Genomic DNA, 17,655 nt, shown 5'->3' with positions numbered 1-17,655 from the left:
GAGGAAAGGATAGGGTAGACTTGGGCACAGATTTCTCGGGAAAAATCCACTTTCATTCACTCGAACTTAAAAAATAAACAAAGGCCTGTGGTCTTGCTGGGGATGGGGAAGTTTGTAGGGTCCAAGCCATCAGTCCAAACAAACAAGGAGATGTTTAAATTTTTTGCACCCACAGGATCAGTGTTCTGAAGACCAAAGGGACAAACAAGTCCAGGTGGGGCCGCTGCCCTTTGCTAATGCTCTACTGCACACTCCCCACAGACCCTGCCTGGTATCAGACCTGGCCAGGTCCTGGGAGCCAGCCCCCTGGGAGCCAGAAGACCCCTGCCTCCCAGCACCCCCACAACTGGTCAGCCACATGGACCAAGGACAACAAGCGTCGGGACAAGCGCTGGATCAAGTATGAAGGAATCGGGCCCGTGGATGAGAGCGGCATGCCAATTGCCCCCCGATCTGTGAGTCCAGGGCTGGAGGCCACTGACAGATGGGGCCTAGGGACCCGTGCTGATCTCCACTTCTGTGAATTAAAGTGGGAGCCACAAAGAATGCACCCAAACCATTTCAGACTAAAGCAGGGCTCAACCATGATGGGTTTTGGGGGGTCATAAGCCACATAAAATTACAGGTGCTCTTGTGTGTCTGAGTTGCACAAGTGGTCTGTGGGAGGAAAGGGGATCTAGAATGCCCCCAGGTTCTCAGAGGAGCAGAGTTCCTGCTGTAAGGACTGAGCGAGGCAGGGGTCCCCTCTGTTCATAGCCACGGGGCCTAGCACAGCCAAGGAGTGAATGACTGGGCTGAATGAGCTAGCGAGAGTCCTCTGAGTGAGAAGGCCTCACACGGTGGCAGGCATGGAAGGATCCAGGGCCCAGGCTCTGAGGAGTCTGCCCTTCTTCCACTGCATGCCTGTCTTGAGCCAGCCACCTGCCTTCAGTTCTCCACCTGGAACTGAAGTTGGTAACATGCTTCCCACAGCTGTTTTCAGCCTCCAGTGAGGCAGGGGCCATGAAATAACAGCCTGTGTTATTGCATTTATTTTTCATTGTGTGCAAATATATGTTTGTTGTAGAAATACCAGAAATATAGAAAAGCAAAGAGGGAAAACAGAAAACACCCCAAATCTCACAGCCTCGGGACCATCACTGAGGGAGATCCTTCCCTATACCTTGTTCATATGTAATTTGCTACATGAAGTTACTGTTATTAGACATATCACAACAGTCCCCCCACTGGGGCTTCAAGGGTGGCCAGAGAAATTACCAGTGTGGAAAAACTCCTGTGGCTTCATATCAAGAGGGTGGTCTGACTTTGTCTTTTCTGACCCCAGAGTGTTGACAGCCCCAGGGACTGGTACCGAAGAATGTTCCAGCAGATTCACCGGAAAATGCCAGGTGAGACACGCTTCTAGGGCCCTCTCTCTGCCTGATTGGGCTCCACCCCTGAGGCAGGGGGAGGGATGGGCAGAAAAGGGACCGTACCTGCTCAGGGAGGTCTCCACCACCCCAGGCTCTGTGGTGAGCGGTCCCTAAAACAGGCCAAAGGGTTTGGAGCCTCCAAAGTCTTCTCTGTCCTTGGGCGGGGAGGGGGGATGATGACCAGACACTGTCCCTGGTATCCTCTGAGAGTTCTAGGAAGCCATGCAGTCACTCATTTGTCACATCAGCCCCCCTGGTCACCTATTGAGCACTTACTGTGTGCTGAGCACTATTCTGGGTGCTGAAGATAAAACAGGGAATAAAAAAGAATGTCATTGCTGCAGTGAAGCTGAAGACAGAGGGAGACACAGAATGAACAGATAAATATTTAATATGGCAGATTGTGGTAAGGGCAAGGGAGAAAAGAAAAGGTCAGTGCCCAGTGCGGGCTGGTCAGGGAAGGCCCTGATAGGTGGTGGCATCTGAGCAGAGCTGAGGGAGGGAAGGAGTCGGCCCTGCAGAGCCAGGAGAGGAGCCTGGCAGCAGGGGGAGTGGCAGAGACCCAGAGGCAGAAGCAGGCCTTTCTGGAGCAGCAAGGAGAGGCTGGGCTGGGGTGAGAGGGGCACTGGTGGGAGACAGAGGCAGAGTGATGGGATCTGGTCACGGTGGGCCTTTAGGGCCATTATCAGACTTTGGCTTCTACTCTGTAAGAGCTGAGGAGCCACTGGGAGGTTCTGAGCAGAAGAGTGACCTGCTCTGGAGGCTGGCCCCGGCTGCCAGGTGGGGAGGAGACTCTGGAGGCCCAGCTGCCAGGTGGGGAGGAGACGAGGATGCAGGATGCAGTGAACCACTTAGGGGGCCTGGCTTTAATCCAGGTTAGAGACGGACAGTGTCTCAGACCAGGGCAGTAGCAGTGGGACTTGTGGGATTGTGGAGACAGAGTCATGGGGATTTGCTGATGGATTGGATGTGGCATGAAGGAGAGATGTCACGGATGACTTGAAACCTGAGCAAGTCAAAGAGCGCCCCTCTTATAAGTACAGGGAAGTGAGACAGGTACAGTCTAAGGGGTGTTCAATTTTAGATGAGGTCCATCTGCTTGGGGGTGTCAAGCAGGCAGTTAATATGCAAGTCGGCAGTTCAGGGGTGAGGCCTAAGCTACAGATGGAAATACCTGGGATTCACTCAAAGATATTTTGATTTAAAGCCCCCAACTAATTCCAATGTGAATTCCTGCAATAGACAGTATTTTTTTTTTTTTTAAGCCAGAAGACTAGACAGGATCACCTGGGGAGATAGACAGAGGCCCAAGGACTGAGTCCCCAGGTACTTGGATGTTCAGAGATTTGAGAAATGAGCAGAAATCAGCCAAGCAAAGAAGGTACAGCAGGGAAGCCAAGTGAAAAAGAACTTTCCAGGAGGAATGATCCACTGTGACAGATCGACCATTTTAAAAAATATTTTTTTTTCAACGTTTTATTTATTTTTGGGACAGAGAGAGACAGAGCATGAACAGGGGAGAGGCAGAGAGAGAGGGAGACACAGAATCTGAAACAGGCTCCAGGCTCTGAGCCATCAGCCCAGAGCCCGATGCGGGGCTCGAACTCACGGACCGCAAGATCGTGACCTGGCTGAAGTCGGACGCTTAACCGACTGCGCCACCCAGGCGCCCCTAAAAAATATTTTTAAAGTTTGTTTGTTTTTGAGAGAGAGAGAGTGAGCAGGGGAGGGGCAGAGATGGAGAGGGACAGAAAGAATCCCAAGCAGGCTCCACGATGTCAGAGTGGAGCCTGATGCGGGCTGGAACTCACCAACTGTGAGATCGTGACCTGAGCTGAAAGAAAACAAGAGTTGGAGGCTTAACTGACTGAGCCACCCAGGCACACTGACCATTTTGATTTGGTAACATGGAGGTCACTGGGGTTTTTCATAAGAGCAGTTGGGGGCAATCTGTTGGAGCTGAAATCTGCTTACCAAAAAGGGGCATTGGAGACAGTGAGTTAGTGATGGCACAGCTGTTTCTTGCAAAGGAAAGCCAAACAGTCTAGGAGCTGGAGGACGTCTGGGATCTGGGGAGAGGCATTTTGGTTTGCATTTAAGACAAGTGCTGTTGTGGCACGTCTGCATGCCAAGGGGATCAAGTGGGTTGGCTGGTCAGCAGCTTTTCCTAGGAGGCCCCGGAAAGTCATGAGCGCCATGAGGAGTGGGTCTGGGCAAAGGGGGAAGGACAGGCATTCAGAAGGGGGTGCAGAAAGGGAAAGAGGGAGAAGGGGAGGTGGAATTTCCCCAACCTGACATGGTGAGGGCAGGCTTACAAAGGTCAGGGAAAGGGTGTGTGTGGGAACGTGGGGAGGGAGGAACAAGAGGGTTTGGGCAAGTCCGCTGCCTGGGTTGGCTCACTCAGGCCCGAGGTCTGCCAGAGGCATTTCAAGCCCTCCAGAGAACTGCCCTCCTAATTCCTTCCCTCCCTCGGGACATTCTTCAGGCCCTGACTCAGCCCCTTGTCCCCTGCTCTAGCAGGAGGATGGCTGGGAGCAGCTGAGGGAGCCTCACAGGGCTCGGTGTCCTCACTTGCGGCCCCATCCCTGATATGGTCCTTTCTGCTCCTGCAGACCTGCAGCTGGACTGGACCTTTGAGGAATCACCCAAAGGTGAGGGGATGCGGGTGGCCCGCCCCAACTCAGTGCCTGCATTTGCCCATCTCGTAAGCCGTGCCTGGCTTTGAGGCTCCCCCGTTGGCTTCCTTCAACTTGAGAAGTTCCTATAGCCCTTTTTCAGTGAGCTTCAAATCCCCTGGTAGGTGGCGATGAAAAACCTCAGCTTCGCTGTCCAGTCAACATCTTAGCCCTGGCTCTGATTTCTCTGGGCTTCTCTCTCATCATCTGTAAAATGGGGACACTACCTACCCCAGAGTTGTGGAGATTTAGTAAAGAGTGTGAAGCCCTTGGTGCAAACCCCAACCCTGTTCCCACAAGCCACCCATGAGCATGTGTGAGCATGGGTGCCAGAGCCTTCAATGGTCACCCAGGTATCCTCAAGCTCAGCTCTCACTTCCCCTGGCCTGTCTTCTCCCACCCTCAGTGGCTTCCTCCTGTGCGGCCTCTGCAGACTCAAGGCATCCAGCGCCCCAGCAAAGACCGGCTGCCAGGCCAGGCCAGGCCTCTTCTCTGAGTGGGTGAGCCATCCTAGGAAAGGGGCCCAAGTGCTGCAGAGGGGTGCTAGCTTCCTTGTGGGGACTGGCACCCCCTGGTGGCCATGGCCGGTGCAGCCTCTCTGTGCCCCCCTCCCTCTGCCCTACCCCACAGCTCTGCTCCTCCTTAGGGTCCCCACCACTCCAGATACCCTCCTCGCAGCCAGGGCCAAAGGGGAATGGCGGGCAGGGGTGGACTCCACACCCATTCCTGGTCAGGAATGCCTGTGATTCTTTTGTGGTTGGTAGCAGGAACTCATCACACCAAAGATCCACAGGTCATATGGGGTGGAGAGTGGAGTGGCCCACAGGCTGGGCATGGACCTGTGGCCATTCACTCCACGGCCTTAGAGAAAACAAGGGGTGCAGAGGATCCCAAGTTTCCTCCCAAGTTGGGGGAGATGAGGATGAGAGAGGCACCCTTCCACATAAGTGAAGGATGTAGTTCCTTTGTTCTGCACAAACCACACAAGCCCAGCCCAGGCTGCCAGGGTCCTGGAGGGGCTCAGCCAGACCTTGAGAATCAGGAGCTCTGCTCACAGTGAAATCAAGGGGTTTCTTATTCCTTTATAGGAAGGGATTACCCTCATTAGCGTGGCCATAACTGGCCTGTGGCTCTTGGTGTCATCAGTAAGATAGAGGCTAAGAGCTCAAGATTTGAACCCAGAGTTTGGATTCAAGCTGCTGTGCTGCCACTAGCCATGTGACCTTGGGCACCTTAACCAATCTCAGCCATCTGTTGAGTGGGGACCACAAGGTGGTTGTGAGTATAAAGGCACATAGCAAGTCTCCACAAATATCACAGGAGTAAATATACAGGAGTAAATATGACTAGAGCTCCCTTAAATTAGGAATGGTGTATTCTATTCTCATTACCACTGTTATTACTAATATCATTATTTCTAAAATAGGGAATAGAGTCATACAGCCAATAAATCCTCACCTTCCGGTCAGACATTCCATCATTTGATAAGCTTGGTACAGTGAATCCACTTGGTGGAAACATTCAAACTCAACAGAGGCTGGAACATTTAAGCCAGCCAAGAAAGAAGCCCTGGAGGGGAACTAGGGCAAATGTGACCGTGTGGAGCTTTGGTGGCTGGAGTGTTTTCACAGATGACATCACTGAATCCAGAACCCTTAAGGGACTGAGGCTGAGGGAACAGAAATAGCTTACCCAGGCTCCTGAGTCAGGGCCACAGGCTCTTTCCCCTGCCCTGGGTTCTCCTTGGACTAGGATGTGGTCCCACACTCAGGCATGTGTGTAAGACCGCTCAGCTGTGACAGCCAGAAAGACCAGCTTCATCAAAGCTGCACAGACATACATAGCCACAGTCATGGGGCCAGACTGAACACGAATGTAGAGTATTTCACCAAGGCCAGTAGGAAAGGTCTAGCCATAGCTTCACCGCACCCTCATGAAGGTGGGAATCCTACTCATATTATAGGTATCGAATCTGAGGCTCTGAGAGCCCTGTAACTTGCCAAAAAGGTCACAGCTAAGTGGTAGAGCTGGCATTTGAACTCAGAGCTCGTAACTTTCCAGTATGTAACACTGCTTTCGCAGGCTGGAGCCAGTAGTGAGGGGTGATGTGTGTATGTGCAGGGCTGTGTTTTCACGTATGCCTCAGTCTCCCTAAAAGGAAACTGAAGAGATGTCCTCCCCTGTCTTTAGAAGAACTTGGGACCCCTCTGAAGAGTCTTCTAGAAGCACCTTCAACTGTAATCCTGGAGCATCCTCCCTACACCAAACCCCACATCAGGTAGCCTTCCCAGCATCCTCCCCACACTACCCCCAGTGCTGTGCCCTTTGGCCAGTCCCCTCTGGCGAAAGAGTATAGATAATGCCCTTTCAGTTTGGGGCCTGTCCTGTGCAGCCCTGAAAGCCCAGAATCCTTAGGAGGGCACTGGCAGGCACAGGGGTGAGGCAGTGGCCTACAAGCCTACTTTTTGAGCCTGGACAGTCTCCTGGCACCCCTCTACTCAAGCTGATGCCCACCAACTTCCATGCAGGTGCTCAGACGCCAAGAGAAAGTGGAAAATGTCTGGACGGAAGATTCTTGGAACCAATTTCTGCAAGAACTAGAGAGTGGGCAGAAGGTGAGTATCCTCCTGGCCCTCTGAGAGTGGTCATACTCCTTAGCTAGTGCATTTATGAAAGGGGATTCACCCCCTCTGACTTACCTTTCCCACCCTTAGCCCAAGAAACCGCTAGTGGATGACCCTGTTGAGAAGCCCTCCCAGCCCATTGAGGTGAGTGCTGCAGGATAGGTTGGTGAAGGAGAGAGACAGTTATGTTGGGGGACAAATGAGGGAGACTCCTGGGTGGTATTGGCCCCAGTGACTGTGGGCAAAGGCCAGAGACCCAAAGCTCTGACCCTCTCCAGTCCCATAGAGTTGACCTCTGTACGCCCAGCACCTGGGACAGTACCTGACATAAAGTATACACTCAAATATGTGTTGAATCAATGTCTATTGACCAAAGCAGGACCAGAGAAGGGAGTGGTCAGTGTGGACTTGTCAGGAAGTGTTCCTGGAGGTGGAGCTGGGCTCTCAAGATTTGGGAGAGCTTGTTGAGCCAGAGAGAGAGCACTCAGTGTGGGGAGACACAGAGGCAAAGGCTGGAGGGGCAGCAGAAGGGAGAGCAGGTGGAGTACAGGCTGTGGAAAGCACAGAAGACTTGATCAGAGAGGAAATAGGGAGCCTTATAGGCTCTGGAGCAGGGAAGTAACAAGACAACAGACACTATCAGGAAGTACTAAGGTACTATGATGGGAGTAGGGATGGGCGAGCCCGGTCAGATGGGAGGGGCCAGTGAGAAGCTGTGGAAAGGCCATCCTGATACCCTGAGACAGCTCTGGGCAGGCCCACAGGCAGGGAGCCCGCCCTTTACCCAAGCACTGCATGCTTTGTCCAGCTGCCCATTGGGTTTCTCACATCTGACCTTCGATCAGCGCTCCCGCACTGTGTCCTCCACCACCCCGCTCTCCCGCCCCTTCCTCCCTCTCCCCACCCCCGTTACTGCCCAAGTCTCTCCCCATAACCCGCCCCCAGGTCCTGCTGGAGAGAGAGCTGGCCAAGCTGAGCGCGGAGCTGGACAAGGACCTGCGGTCAATTGAGACCCGGCAGCCATCCCCCAAGGTACCGGTCTCCCAGTCCCCTCCTGGAACCCTGAGCCCGCAGCAGCTGAGCGTGGGTGGGAGGGGCAGGCAGACCAGAGGTGTTGCCTCCAGCGCGACCTTGGACGGACTTCATCCCTGTCTGCTCTCTCCTTTATAAAATGCAGGGAGTTGACTTTTCCAAATGACCCCTAAGAACCCTTCCAGGCGGACTCCACGTCAGCCTGACGTCCTAGTGCCGGGGGCTCCCCGCCCCGGCCTCGCCCCGCCCCACACCCCCCCCCCCCGACCTCGGCCCGCAGGGACCCCAACCCTTACCCGGCCCCAGTTTCCTGGGCCGGCCTCCCCTCTTCCGCCACCCCACGGTTCCTCCCCCGGCTCGTCGGCTCCTCCCGGGTTCCCGGCCCTCCCGCCTGCGCGGGCGACTCTAGGACCCCGCGTCCCTCCTGCCCCTTCCCATCCCTCCCGCCCTTGCGAGCCGCAAACTTTTCCGGAGGCGGCGGCCTCGGCTGCCGCGGGGCCCCAGCGTCCCGGGCCCTGACCGCGCCCGGTCTCCCCGCACAGAGTTCCCAAGTGCCCCGACGGTGCCGGGAGCCGCGGCCTCCAGCGCGGTGAGTGGCCCGGAGGGGCGCCGGGGACGTGGCGCGGGGAGGGGGCGGCCGCGCTGGGAAGGGGGGGCGAGCCCCGCGGAGGGCGCGGGAGGAGGGGCCTGGGAGGTTGGCCAGTGGCCGCGGAGGGAAACCTGTCCCCGTCCGAGGACTGGGTGGCCGCGGCCAGCGGCGGAGCGAGGCCGAGGGAGCCTCGCGCTTCCCACGCGCCCTCCCGCGGCCCCAGGCCGCACCCTTTCCCGGCCGCGACCGCTGGGGAAGTAGGACATCCTGTTCAGAGCCCGGGACGTGGGAGACGCCTTGGGAGGAGGCGGCGGGAGATGCGGGGAGACTTTTGGGCGGGCAGGGGTGAGCGGCGTAGGGTGTGAGGCCCCGGACAGGTGGCTCACTCGCTGTGTCCCGCGCAGCCCGGCCTCCGCCTGGAGCTCCAGTTACCCGAATGCACTTTACCAGGGTTCCTCCCGGCCCCTGAGCCCCCACAGAATGGCGGATGGAACAAGCCCCTTCCTAGGTCGCAGGGACTTTGTCTACCCTACCTCGGTCCGAGGTAAGGACCAGCTCTTTTTCTCACCCAGACGCCCGCCACCACGCACCAGTTATGCTGGTGCCTGGGCTGGGGGTGGGGGGCGGTGGGGGGGGGTGGGGAGGCAGGACGTTCATAGAGCCCCCTGCTTCCACTGGTCCCTGTCATGGGGTGGGGGGGGGGAGCGGAACACCATCCCAACTCCGCCCCCCAGACGTGGCGTTCCCAAGCTGAGGTAGCGCTTCTCCACAGACCCTAGTGCCTCTGAACGAGGGGGCAGCCCAGCCAGGAAGGAAGAGAAGAAGGTAAGGAGGGGTGAAAGCACTAGGGTCAGGGTGCGAGGGGGTCTCGGGTGGGTCCCGGTGATGGCTGTTTCAGACCCGCCGCCTGCTTGACTGAGGTGACTCCCTCTGTCCTCTCCTCCTGCCCAGAGGAAGGCCGCCAGACTCAAGTTTGACTTCCAGGCACAGTCCCCCAAGTAAGTGCCCTTCTCTCTCCTCCCCACCCCCAGGACTGTCTCTGCACCCTATGGGAGGAGGGGAGGACAGGGCTGCCGGGGCCTCCCCAGAGGTGGGTGAGACTCTGGGTGCACTAGACAGGGTCTGAAGGGAAGGAGGATTGGGAGGGCCTCACTTTGCTGGATGTCCTTACTCTGGCCTGCAGGGAGCTGACTCTGAAGAAGGGTGACATTGTCTACATCCACAAGGAGGTGGACAAGAACTGGCTGGAAGGGGAGCACCATGGTAGACTGGGCATCTTCCCTGCCAATTATGTGGAAGTAAGCAGGAGAGCAAGCAGGAGTGCGGCCTGGAGGGCGGATGGGTTGCAGAGACTTAGGGTGCAGACGCACTGACCCCTCCACAGCCCTTCTCTGGAGCTAACTGCTTCCCACACATCTCACAGGCTTCCTGATAGGTAAAACTGTGAACTCCAGGGGCAGGGGCCTGGTCAGCCTCATTCATGCCCTTGGCCCCCACAGGGCCGCACCCAGTACTTTGCCTGTACTCAGGACATGTTTCTTAAATGAGGACTAAAGGTAGAGCGCAGCCCATGGAGGAGAACCAAGCGACCCCATCCCTGTGCCCAGACTTTCACCATTCAGCAGCTCTCTCAAGCTGTCTTTGGGAAGGATCCCGAGGGCAACTGGCAAGGGCATGTAGTGTGTGACAGCTTTCTAATCACATCACATGTACATGCATCACTTTCTTCATCTGTAGTACCTTCCTTGTTCTCTCATTAACCTGAGAAGAGATCAGTCATCCCCACTTTACAGATGCCCTTGTAAGGTTCAGAGACAAGTGGTTAAGTACAAGATCCAGAGGTGCCTGACTGGCTCAGTGGGTAGAGCATGCGACTCTTGATCTTGGGGTTGTGAGTTTGAGCTTCACATTGGGAGTAGAATTTACTTAAATAAATAAAACTTTATTTTCCTTGAGTATTTAATGATATAAATTTCTCTGTAAGCACTGATTTAACTATGCTCCACAGGTTTTGATGTTTTGCTTTTTTTTAATTCAACTCAAAGTATTTTCTCATTTCCTTTGTGACTTCCTCTTTGACCCATGGATTGGGTTATTGTTTAATTTGGGCTCTTGATTTGATAAGAATCAGTAGGCCTCCCTTACCTTCAGAACAGTCTCTGTGATTCTGAAACTCCACCAAATATATGCAGTATCCCGTGTTATTAGTCATTTACATATTAGTATGAAATAGTTTACTAGCTTCTTGATTTTTTTTATGAATAGGGTGAAGCAAAGGGAATGTGGGGATTCTAGGCACCTGGTGGGGTAGAAGGGACAGGGAAGAAGGATACTTGGTATCGGCAGTGGTGTTAGATCCTCACTTTTAGATCAGGTTGCAAGATGTTCCCTGCTTTTTAGAACTCTTCATTTACTTCTGTACTCTAATTTAAACTGTCTCTTAGGACTGACTTCCATCTTTGTTCTTCCACTGCCTACTCCACATACCACAGGGGAAATTCTTCCTCCAATAGCCTTTTGGGACTAACCACCCCTTGGCTGTGCTCACCCTGGCCACCCCAAAGCTTGTGTCTGCTGTCTGTATCCTTGCTGGCTTCTGGGGCACATCTCACTGATACCATCTTCTCTTTGTTACCTCACCCTCCCGGGAGCCTCAGGTCTGCCCAGTTGATGCCCAGGCTTAACCTTTCTTCCTCTAGGTGCTGCCTGCAGATGAGATCCCTAAGCCCATCAAGCCTCCAACCTACCAGGTGCTGGAGTATGGAGAAGCAGTGGCCCAGTACACTTTCAAGGGGGATCTGGAGGTGGAGCTGTCCTTCCGCAAGGTGCGGCCAGGCAGGAAGTTGGGGGGGGGGGCGGTCAGGGGCCGGTGAGGACATGGGTAAATATGTGTAGCTAAAACATTTTTTTAAGAAGTCAAGTGTACCCATATTCTCCCAGTATTTAAAAATTTTCCTAATCTCTTTGCATATGTTTCCCCTAATTTAGCCCATTTTTTAAAAGTTTGAAACTTCTAGAGTAGTTGTGCTTTTTTCAGTTGCAGGTTGGTAGGCTGTGAGGATCATAATCAGCATTTTTATAAGAACAGAATGGAAATCTTATAATGCCTTGCATGTAGAAAGGGTATTTTATCAAACTTTTAGGCACTTACATATGTACTCATGTGCGTGAGCGCGTACTGGGTTGTTATTAGAATGTTAATTTTTACTATAGATCATAAGGAAGTTTGAAAAAGTCCTAGAAAGCGGGAGCTGGTCTCGCTTTGGTTGATTTTGGGGGCAGAGACCGTGAATGCCCCTAGCGAAGGTCCTCCAGAAGAGCTAGCCCCAGGGAGAGAGAGGGAAGGAGCTGGCTGGGTAGTGAGAGGTGGGGGGCGGGAGAGGGCTGGAGACCCCTCCTAATGTCAGTCAGCATGTGGGCTTGAGGACACACTGGCTGTCCCTGGGAGTTTGTTTTTTGATGCACTGGTGATAGATCACCCAGTGAAGAGGCAGGGACAGGACCGTGTCACGGCAGTGGCGACTGATGGCTGTCCAGTGCTTCTTACCAGTCGGCCACTGATCTCTCTTGCTCCTCACAGCAACACGATTGCTATCCCCACTTAACATGTGAGGAAACTAGGCTCAGAGAGGCACAGTAACTTGTCCGAGGCCACACGACTTGAAATTGGCAGAGCCACCAGGTTCCCCCGTGACTGGAATTCCAGGGAGAGGGTGCTTTGGAGTCAGAGGGGTACATGTCACATAGGCTTCCCAAAGAGGCAGGACTTGATCCATGCCCAGTGTGGCATGTTGTGGGAAGAGCCCAGGCAGCCGGGGCTTGGCTCCTGATTCCACCACCTTCTAGTGACGTGACTGCACAACCTGCTGACCTGCTCTGAACTTGCTCTGTGCAAGGCATTAGGTTTAAATGAGACAGCCCCCGTGGGCACCCGCAGGGGCATGGTGCCCAGGAGGGCCTTGCAGATGCTGATGCTTTTCTGCACCCCCAGGGGGAGCGCATCTGCCTGATCCGCAAGGTGAATGAGAACTGGTACGAGGGGCGCATCTCCGGCACAGCGCGCCAGGGCATCTTCCCTGCCAGCTACGTGCAGGTGTGCCGTGATCCCCGGGTCCGGATCTGTGACGATGGCCCCCAGCTCCCTGCATCTCCCCGTCTGACCACCGCCCATCTGGCTCGGCACTCCAGCTCCCCATTAGCACCACACAGCCCAGTCGATCCTGACTGGGGGAGCCAGACCTCCCCCCGCCGTACTGGCTTCTCCTTCCCCACCCAGGAGCCCAGAGCCCAGGGCCAGGTAAGGTGACCTGCCTCAGCTTAGAGAGCTGATCCCTGCTTCCCACACTATTTTCTCCATTCCTTTGACAGAATCCTTTGGATTCCTTCCTAGTCTGCCCCAGGAAGGATCAGTGGAATAGCTGGGCAGAACCTTGCACAGCAGAGCCACCCTGGCCTTGTGGACCACAGACCTCTCAAGTTGGTTCTGGCTCTTGCGCTGCAGCCCAGGAAGGCATGGGGCAGCCAGCTAGTTTTAGGTGTGACCCCAAAGCCAGCCCCGACCTCCTGACCATATAGACTCCACTCTTGTGATTTGCCTGTATCAGTTTCTAGGACAGGGTCATGTGGGAGTCAGAGGTCTGCCATTCCCTTGCGTCTGACCTTAGGCAGATGACATACAGTCTCTGGATTTAGGTTTTCTCCGCTGTGGAATGGAGATAATAATTCCCACTGGAGAGGGTACTCGGGTGGGTTTGAACTAAAAGCTTATAGTAGCTGATGGGGAAAAGATATCATTGGTACTTACGCTGACATAGTCCACAAACAGGTACGCTCACTCCTGTGCTCATCCATTCACTCAGCAAACCTATGTGAGCATGAGGCACGTCCCATGCCTGGCTTTGTGCTGGCGTTTAGAATCGGCCTCCTACCCTAGCTGAGCCTCAGCTTTCCAGCCCCTGTGAAGTGCAATGCTCAGACAGACCTCTCTGCCATGGGGGTTCAGAGGATGAGATGGGGGCAGGAGGTAAAGTGGGAGGGCCCATTGCACTTCCCCTCCCTCATGCCTGCATGTGCCTGCCTTTCCTCCCGTGGACCCCCAGGGTTTCGGCACCCCTGGGTCAGCTCTGTCCCATCCTGGAGGCTCCAGCCGTCCCGTGGACCTGGGGACCTCCCCAAACACCACTCAGATACACTGGACCCCGTGAGTACCATCTAGGGGTGCTTGGTCAGGGGTGGAGTGTTGCTTGCAGGCAGTGCTGAGCACAGTGACGCCCCCCCCCCCCCCCCATAGCTTGCCCTTTTCCCACTAAGATAGATTTGGTAAACTCCTGCCTTTGGCACCGATGGATGATTTGCTGGGCGGCCACTTGTCTGTGGTGGTCCTGACCTGTCTCTGCTAGCCCTTTGTCCTTAAAGCAAGTTTCCCACACTCTGCCCCTTGGCCTCAGTCTCCTCACTGTGTTTCCAGCCCTGAGGTCAGTGCGTGTATGTGTGAAGTGTGGGAACTGGTAGAACAGACCTGAAGGCACTGGGAGCTCGGAGGAGGAGGGGTTGGGGTAGTTAGGGCTTGGAGCACAGGGTGCAGGCCTGGGAAAGGTTGCACTGAAGCCAGACAGAGTTGCCATTCTAGAAGCTGGGCCAGGGACCAATGGGATTATCTGGAAAATTCAGAGGACACGGCAACACTTGAGTTAGACTCTCTGGGCCTGATCTGAGGCAGGGGCCAGACTCTAGTTGTTGCCATGATGCTGTCTCCCACAGGTATCGGGCGATGTACCAGTACCGGCCCCAGAATGAGGATGAGCTGGAGCTGCGGGAGGGGGATCGTGTGGACGTCATGCAGCAGTGTGATGATGGCTGGTTTGTGGGTATGTGGGCCTGGCAGGTGGGCTGGGGGGTGGCAGGTTGGAAGGGGTATTTCAGGGTCCCAGGGAGGTGGGCTGGGGGGCAGACCAGAAGGGGATATCTGTGAGTTCTGGGCAGGATAGCTGGGGAATATCTCAGGGTCCTGGGGGATGACCCAAGGGACAGGTCAGAGTGGATATCTTGGGGTTCCTTGGAAGATTTAGTGGGCTGTCGGCCTGCCAGTGCCGATTCAGCAAAGATTTGCAGTCTGACTGACAAGCCCAGGGTCACTGATGAAGTCAGCATGGACTCAAGACAGCAGCGTTCCTGACCCTCACAGCCCTGGTCCTTCCCACCACACACCTGTCTCTGATGGGAAGGACCAAGTCTCACATCCAAATATACCCACCCCCACCCCCAGTTAGCAGCTGGCTCCCCTGCCCACAAGAGGGAGTAGAGAAAGATCCCGGCCCTTAGGGCTGGTCCTAGGGCAGCTCAGGCAAAGGACTAAAGCAGGAAGCCTCAAGTTGGCCTTGGCCTGGTTCAAGGTGACCAACCCAGCAGGCTTCACACAGCCTGTTTCCTCCAAGTGGGCAGGGCCATACAGGCCTCAGCTTCAGAGGAAGGGACCATTTTCAGAGAGTAGCGAGCAGCCAGAGCCCTCTCCCACAGCAGGCTGCCGAGCCTAAAGGGTGGCAAGGCTGCTTGGTGGCTCCAGGGGCAGTCTCTTGACCTGGCAACCCACCGTTTCTCATCTGAATCCTAGCACCTCATTGCTGACCAAGTTTCTGACACACCAGCGATCACGGAGCACTAACGTGTTAACAGCGCTTGCCTCAGAGGGGTGGGCTTGGGGGGCACATCCTCATTTTCCTCTGTACATTTCTGCTTTTGCTGGATTTACTTAGTTTATTTATTTATTTTGAGACAGAGAGCGCAGGGGAGGGGCAGAGAGAGTGGGAGAGAGAGAATCCCAAGCAGGCTCCACACTGACAGCACAGAGCCCGATGCGGGGCTTGAACTCACGAACTGTGAGATCATGACGTGAGCTGAAATCAAGAGTTGGATGCTTAACCGACTGAGCCACCCAGGTGCCCCTGCTTTTGAATTTTTTTTCTTTACTACTAATAAAGCTTTGCAAATGTAGACAAGAAGAAAAAGCACCACTTTTGTGGTATAAGCCACAAAGTGCTTTTAGAGGAAAGACTTGGAAAGTTCAGTATCTTAGTCACGCTAGCACAGTCCAAGAGCTCGGTAGCTACATGTGGCTAGTGGTTATCATTTTGGACAGGGAAGGCTTCCTGGAGGAAGTTGGGGAGCTAGGCCTTGAAGGGCAGGGGAAGGATTAGGGGAGGCATCCCAGGTAGGGGAACAGTATCGGCAAGGCCTGGGGACAGGGTGAGCATAGGCTGCTCATAAGGAAGTCAGGATGCCAGCCTGCTAGGAGGGGAAGGTTCAGGACTTTACTTTCATTTTATATTCCTGTGTCTTCTAGCATTCTCCCTTCTCCACCCCCAGAACATGGGTTTCTTTGGGATTGTAGCAGACCCAAGGCCTGGATTTTACTCCCACTTCTACCCCTAAGTGCTTTTGGGGAATTCACTCGGCCTTCTCTTTAGGCCTTGCCTGCCTGTCCCATCTGTAAGGTGAAGGTGAAGGACGCCTAGGTGGCTCAGTGGGTTAAGTGTCTGACTCAATTCTGGCTCAGGTCATTGATGGTGGTGACATGGAGGCCCGCGTCCAGCTCTGCACTGGGTGTGGAGGCTGCTTGGGGTTCTGTCTCTCCCAAAATAAATAAATAAACATTTAAAAAAATAAATTGAAGGTGGGGCATCTGAATGGCTCGGTTGGTTAAGCATCCAGCTTAGGCTCAGGTCATGATCTCGCGGTTTGTGGGTTCCAGCCCCGCATCGGGCTCTGTGCTGACAGCTCGGAGCCTGGAGCCTGCCTCTGATTCTGTGTCTCCCTCTTTCTCTGCCCCTCCCTACTCACACTCTGTCTCTCTGTCACTCTCTCTCTCTCTCTCAAAAATAAATAAACATTAAAAAGTTTGTTTTTAGGGGCACCTGGGTGGCTCAATCGGTTAAGCGTCTGACTTCGGCTCAGGTCATGATCTCGTGGTCTTTGAGTTCGAGCCCCGCATCAGGCTCTGTGTTGACAGCTCAGAGCCTGGAGCCTGGTTTCGATTCTGTGTCTCACTCTCTCACTGTCCTTACCCCGCTTGCACTCTCTCTCTCTCTCTCAAAAAATAAACATTAAAAAAGTTTTTTAAATTGTTTTTAAAAATAAAGGTGAGAACAGTGAGTTTCCTCCATATTTAAGGTCTGCTAAATCTCAGATTTAAGGTCTGAATTCGTCCTCCTGCTTACTTTCCTGAGGAACGCTGGGTAATTCAGTGCTGTGTGCAAAGTTGTACACTGTAGAGTACTCAAACTCCGAGTCATTGAATTTAGGAAGTGTAACTTTGCCCAGCTGGCCGCTAGGGGGCAGAAATAAGGAAAGCAAATCCTTCGTCCCTGGGACAGGGACTCCACATGCAGTTCCGGGCACTGCCAGTAGGGAGAAGGTCCCACACCCCCACATTCCTACTAAATAAAGAAGTTTAGGGAATTCCTTTTCTCTTTTTCTCTTTCAGGTGTCTCCCGGAGGACCCAGAAATTTGGGACATTCCCTGGAAATTATGTAGCTCCGGTTTGAGTGGTGGTCTCCGTGGCAACTCAAAGCCAAGCCAGGATGGGGTGGGGAGCGGTAGCACTTACAGGAGGGAGAGAAGATCCACCCCCCTCCCTTCCCCAAGACCTGACCTGCTGGCATCTGCAGACAACTCCAGCAGCCATTCTTTGGAGCCCCCTCGAAGCCCCCTGGACTGCTTCCCACCCACAACTCACAAACATTCCTCCAACAGCCTTTTTATTTCCTCCCCTACCACACTCCCCAAATATAGAGGTCTGCTTTGAAGTGGAGACTGTTTCCAGGCCTTATTGAGACCAGACCCTGGAGCCCCCCACCCCGCCCTGCTATGGCATTTCCTCTAACAGGGACCAGCTCCCAGCTTCACCCCCATGGGGTTCTTCTAACAAGGACCAGCTTCCTAACCTAACAGAGACCAAAGGCCGCCTCTGCCTGGAGGAGATTCCTCCTCTTTCAGTCCAGCTTACCTGCTGCCCCCTTTGCCTTCCTGCCTCCAGCTGGGCTTGGGAGTGAGGTGGGAGAGGGACACAGCACCTCCTTAGTGCCCAAGGCCTGGTAAGAGGTCTTGCCTGAAGGCGCCCTCTTCCCAAAGGCTGCCAAGCCCTGGGCTTGGGCTGTGTGGGCCATCCTGCTGCTGTAGTGCCCAGGAAGGGCTGGGCCTCAGAGGACTGGCCTATTCCAGGTGTTTTCCCAGAAGACTGATATGTGCTGCCCTCCAGCCTCCCCAGCTCCTCCAACCCCCAAGTCCCCTCTGAAAGAGAATGTCAAATAAATCTGGATACCAGGGA

At 54.5% G+C, this 17,655-nt stretch overlaps 1 protein-coding gene across 9 annotated transcripts in view; it reads left to right on the top strand.

Moving 5' to 3' along the window:
- The window catches only part of SORBS3 (sorbin and SH3 domain containing 3), a 31,642-nt gene extending 13,987 nt beyond the window's left edge, over positions 1-17,655 (top strand). For 4 of the 9 annotated variants that reach the window (XM_043561886.1, XM_043561895.1, XM_043561861.1 and 1 more), the window contains 18 exons: positions 262-455; positions 1,325-1,388; positions 4,025-4,063; positions 4,494-4,587; positions 6,278-6,365; positions 6,616-6,702; positions 6,802-6,855; positions 7,657-7,743; positions 8,286-8,332; positions 8,737-8,876; positions 9,105-9,157; positions 9,284-9,330; positions 9,516-9,630; positions 11,032-11,157; positions 12,324-12,629; positions 13,432-13,532; positions 14,093-14,199; positions 16,812-17,655. In XM_043561886.1, the coding sequence (XP_043417821.1) occupies positions 262-455; positions 1,325-1,388; positions 4,025-4,063; positions 4,494-4,587; positions 6,278-6,365; positions 6,616-6,702; positions 6,802-6,855; positions 7,657-7,743; positions 8,286-8,332; positions 8,737-8,876; positions 9,105-9,157; positions 9,284-9,330; positions 9,516-9,630; positions 11,032-11,157; positions 12,324-12,629; positions 13,432-13,532; positions 14,093-14,199; positions 16,812-16,873 (1,811 nt within the window). In that variant the 3' untranslated portion in view covers positions 16,874-17,655. Of the gene's footprint in view, positions 1-261; positions 456-1,324; positions 1,389-4,024; positions 4,064-4,493; positions 4,588-6,277; positions 6,366-6,615; positions 6,703-6,801; positions 6,856-7,656; positions 7,744-7,999; positions 8,333-8,436; positions 8,590-8,736; positions 8,877-9,104; positions 9,158-9,283; positions 9,331-9,515; positions 9,631-11,031; positions 11,158-12,323; positions 12,630-13,431; positions 13,533-14,092; positions 14,200-16,811 lie in introns of those variants that run through there. The other 5 variants (XM_043561870.1, XM_043561878.1, XM_043561929.1 and 2 more) reach the window with 5 other exon arrangements.

This window comes from Prionailurus bengalensis, chromosome B1 (genome assembly GCF_016509475.1).
Source record: "Prionailurus bengalensis isolate Pbe53 chromosome B1, Fcat_Pben_1.1_paternal_pri, whole genome shotgun sequence".
Classification (NCBI taxonomy): Eukaryota; Metazoa; Chordata; class Mammalia; order Carnivora; family Felidae; genus Prionailurus; species Prionailurus bengalensis.
Note: the sequence above shows the minus strand (reverse complement) of the source record. Positions and strands in the feature narration are given on the sequence as shown.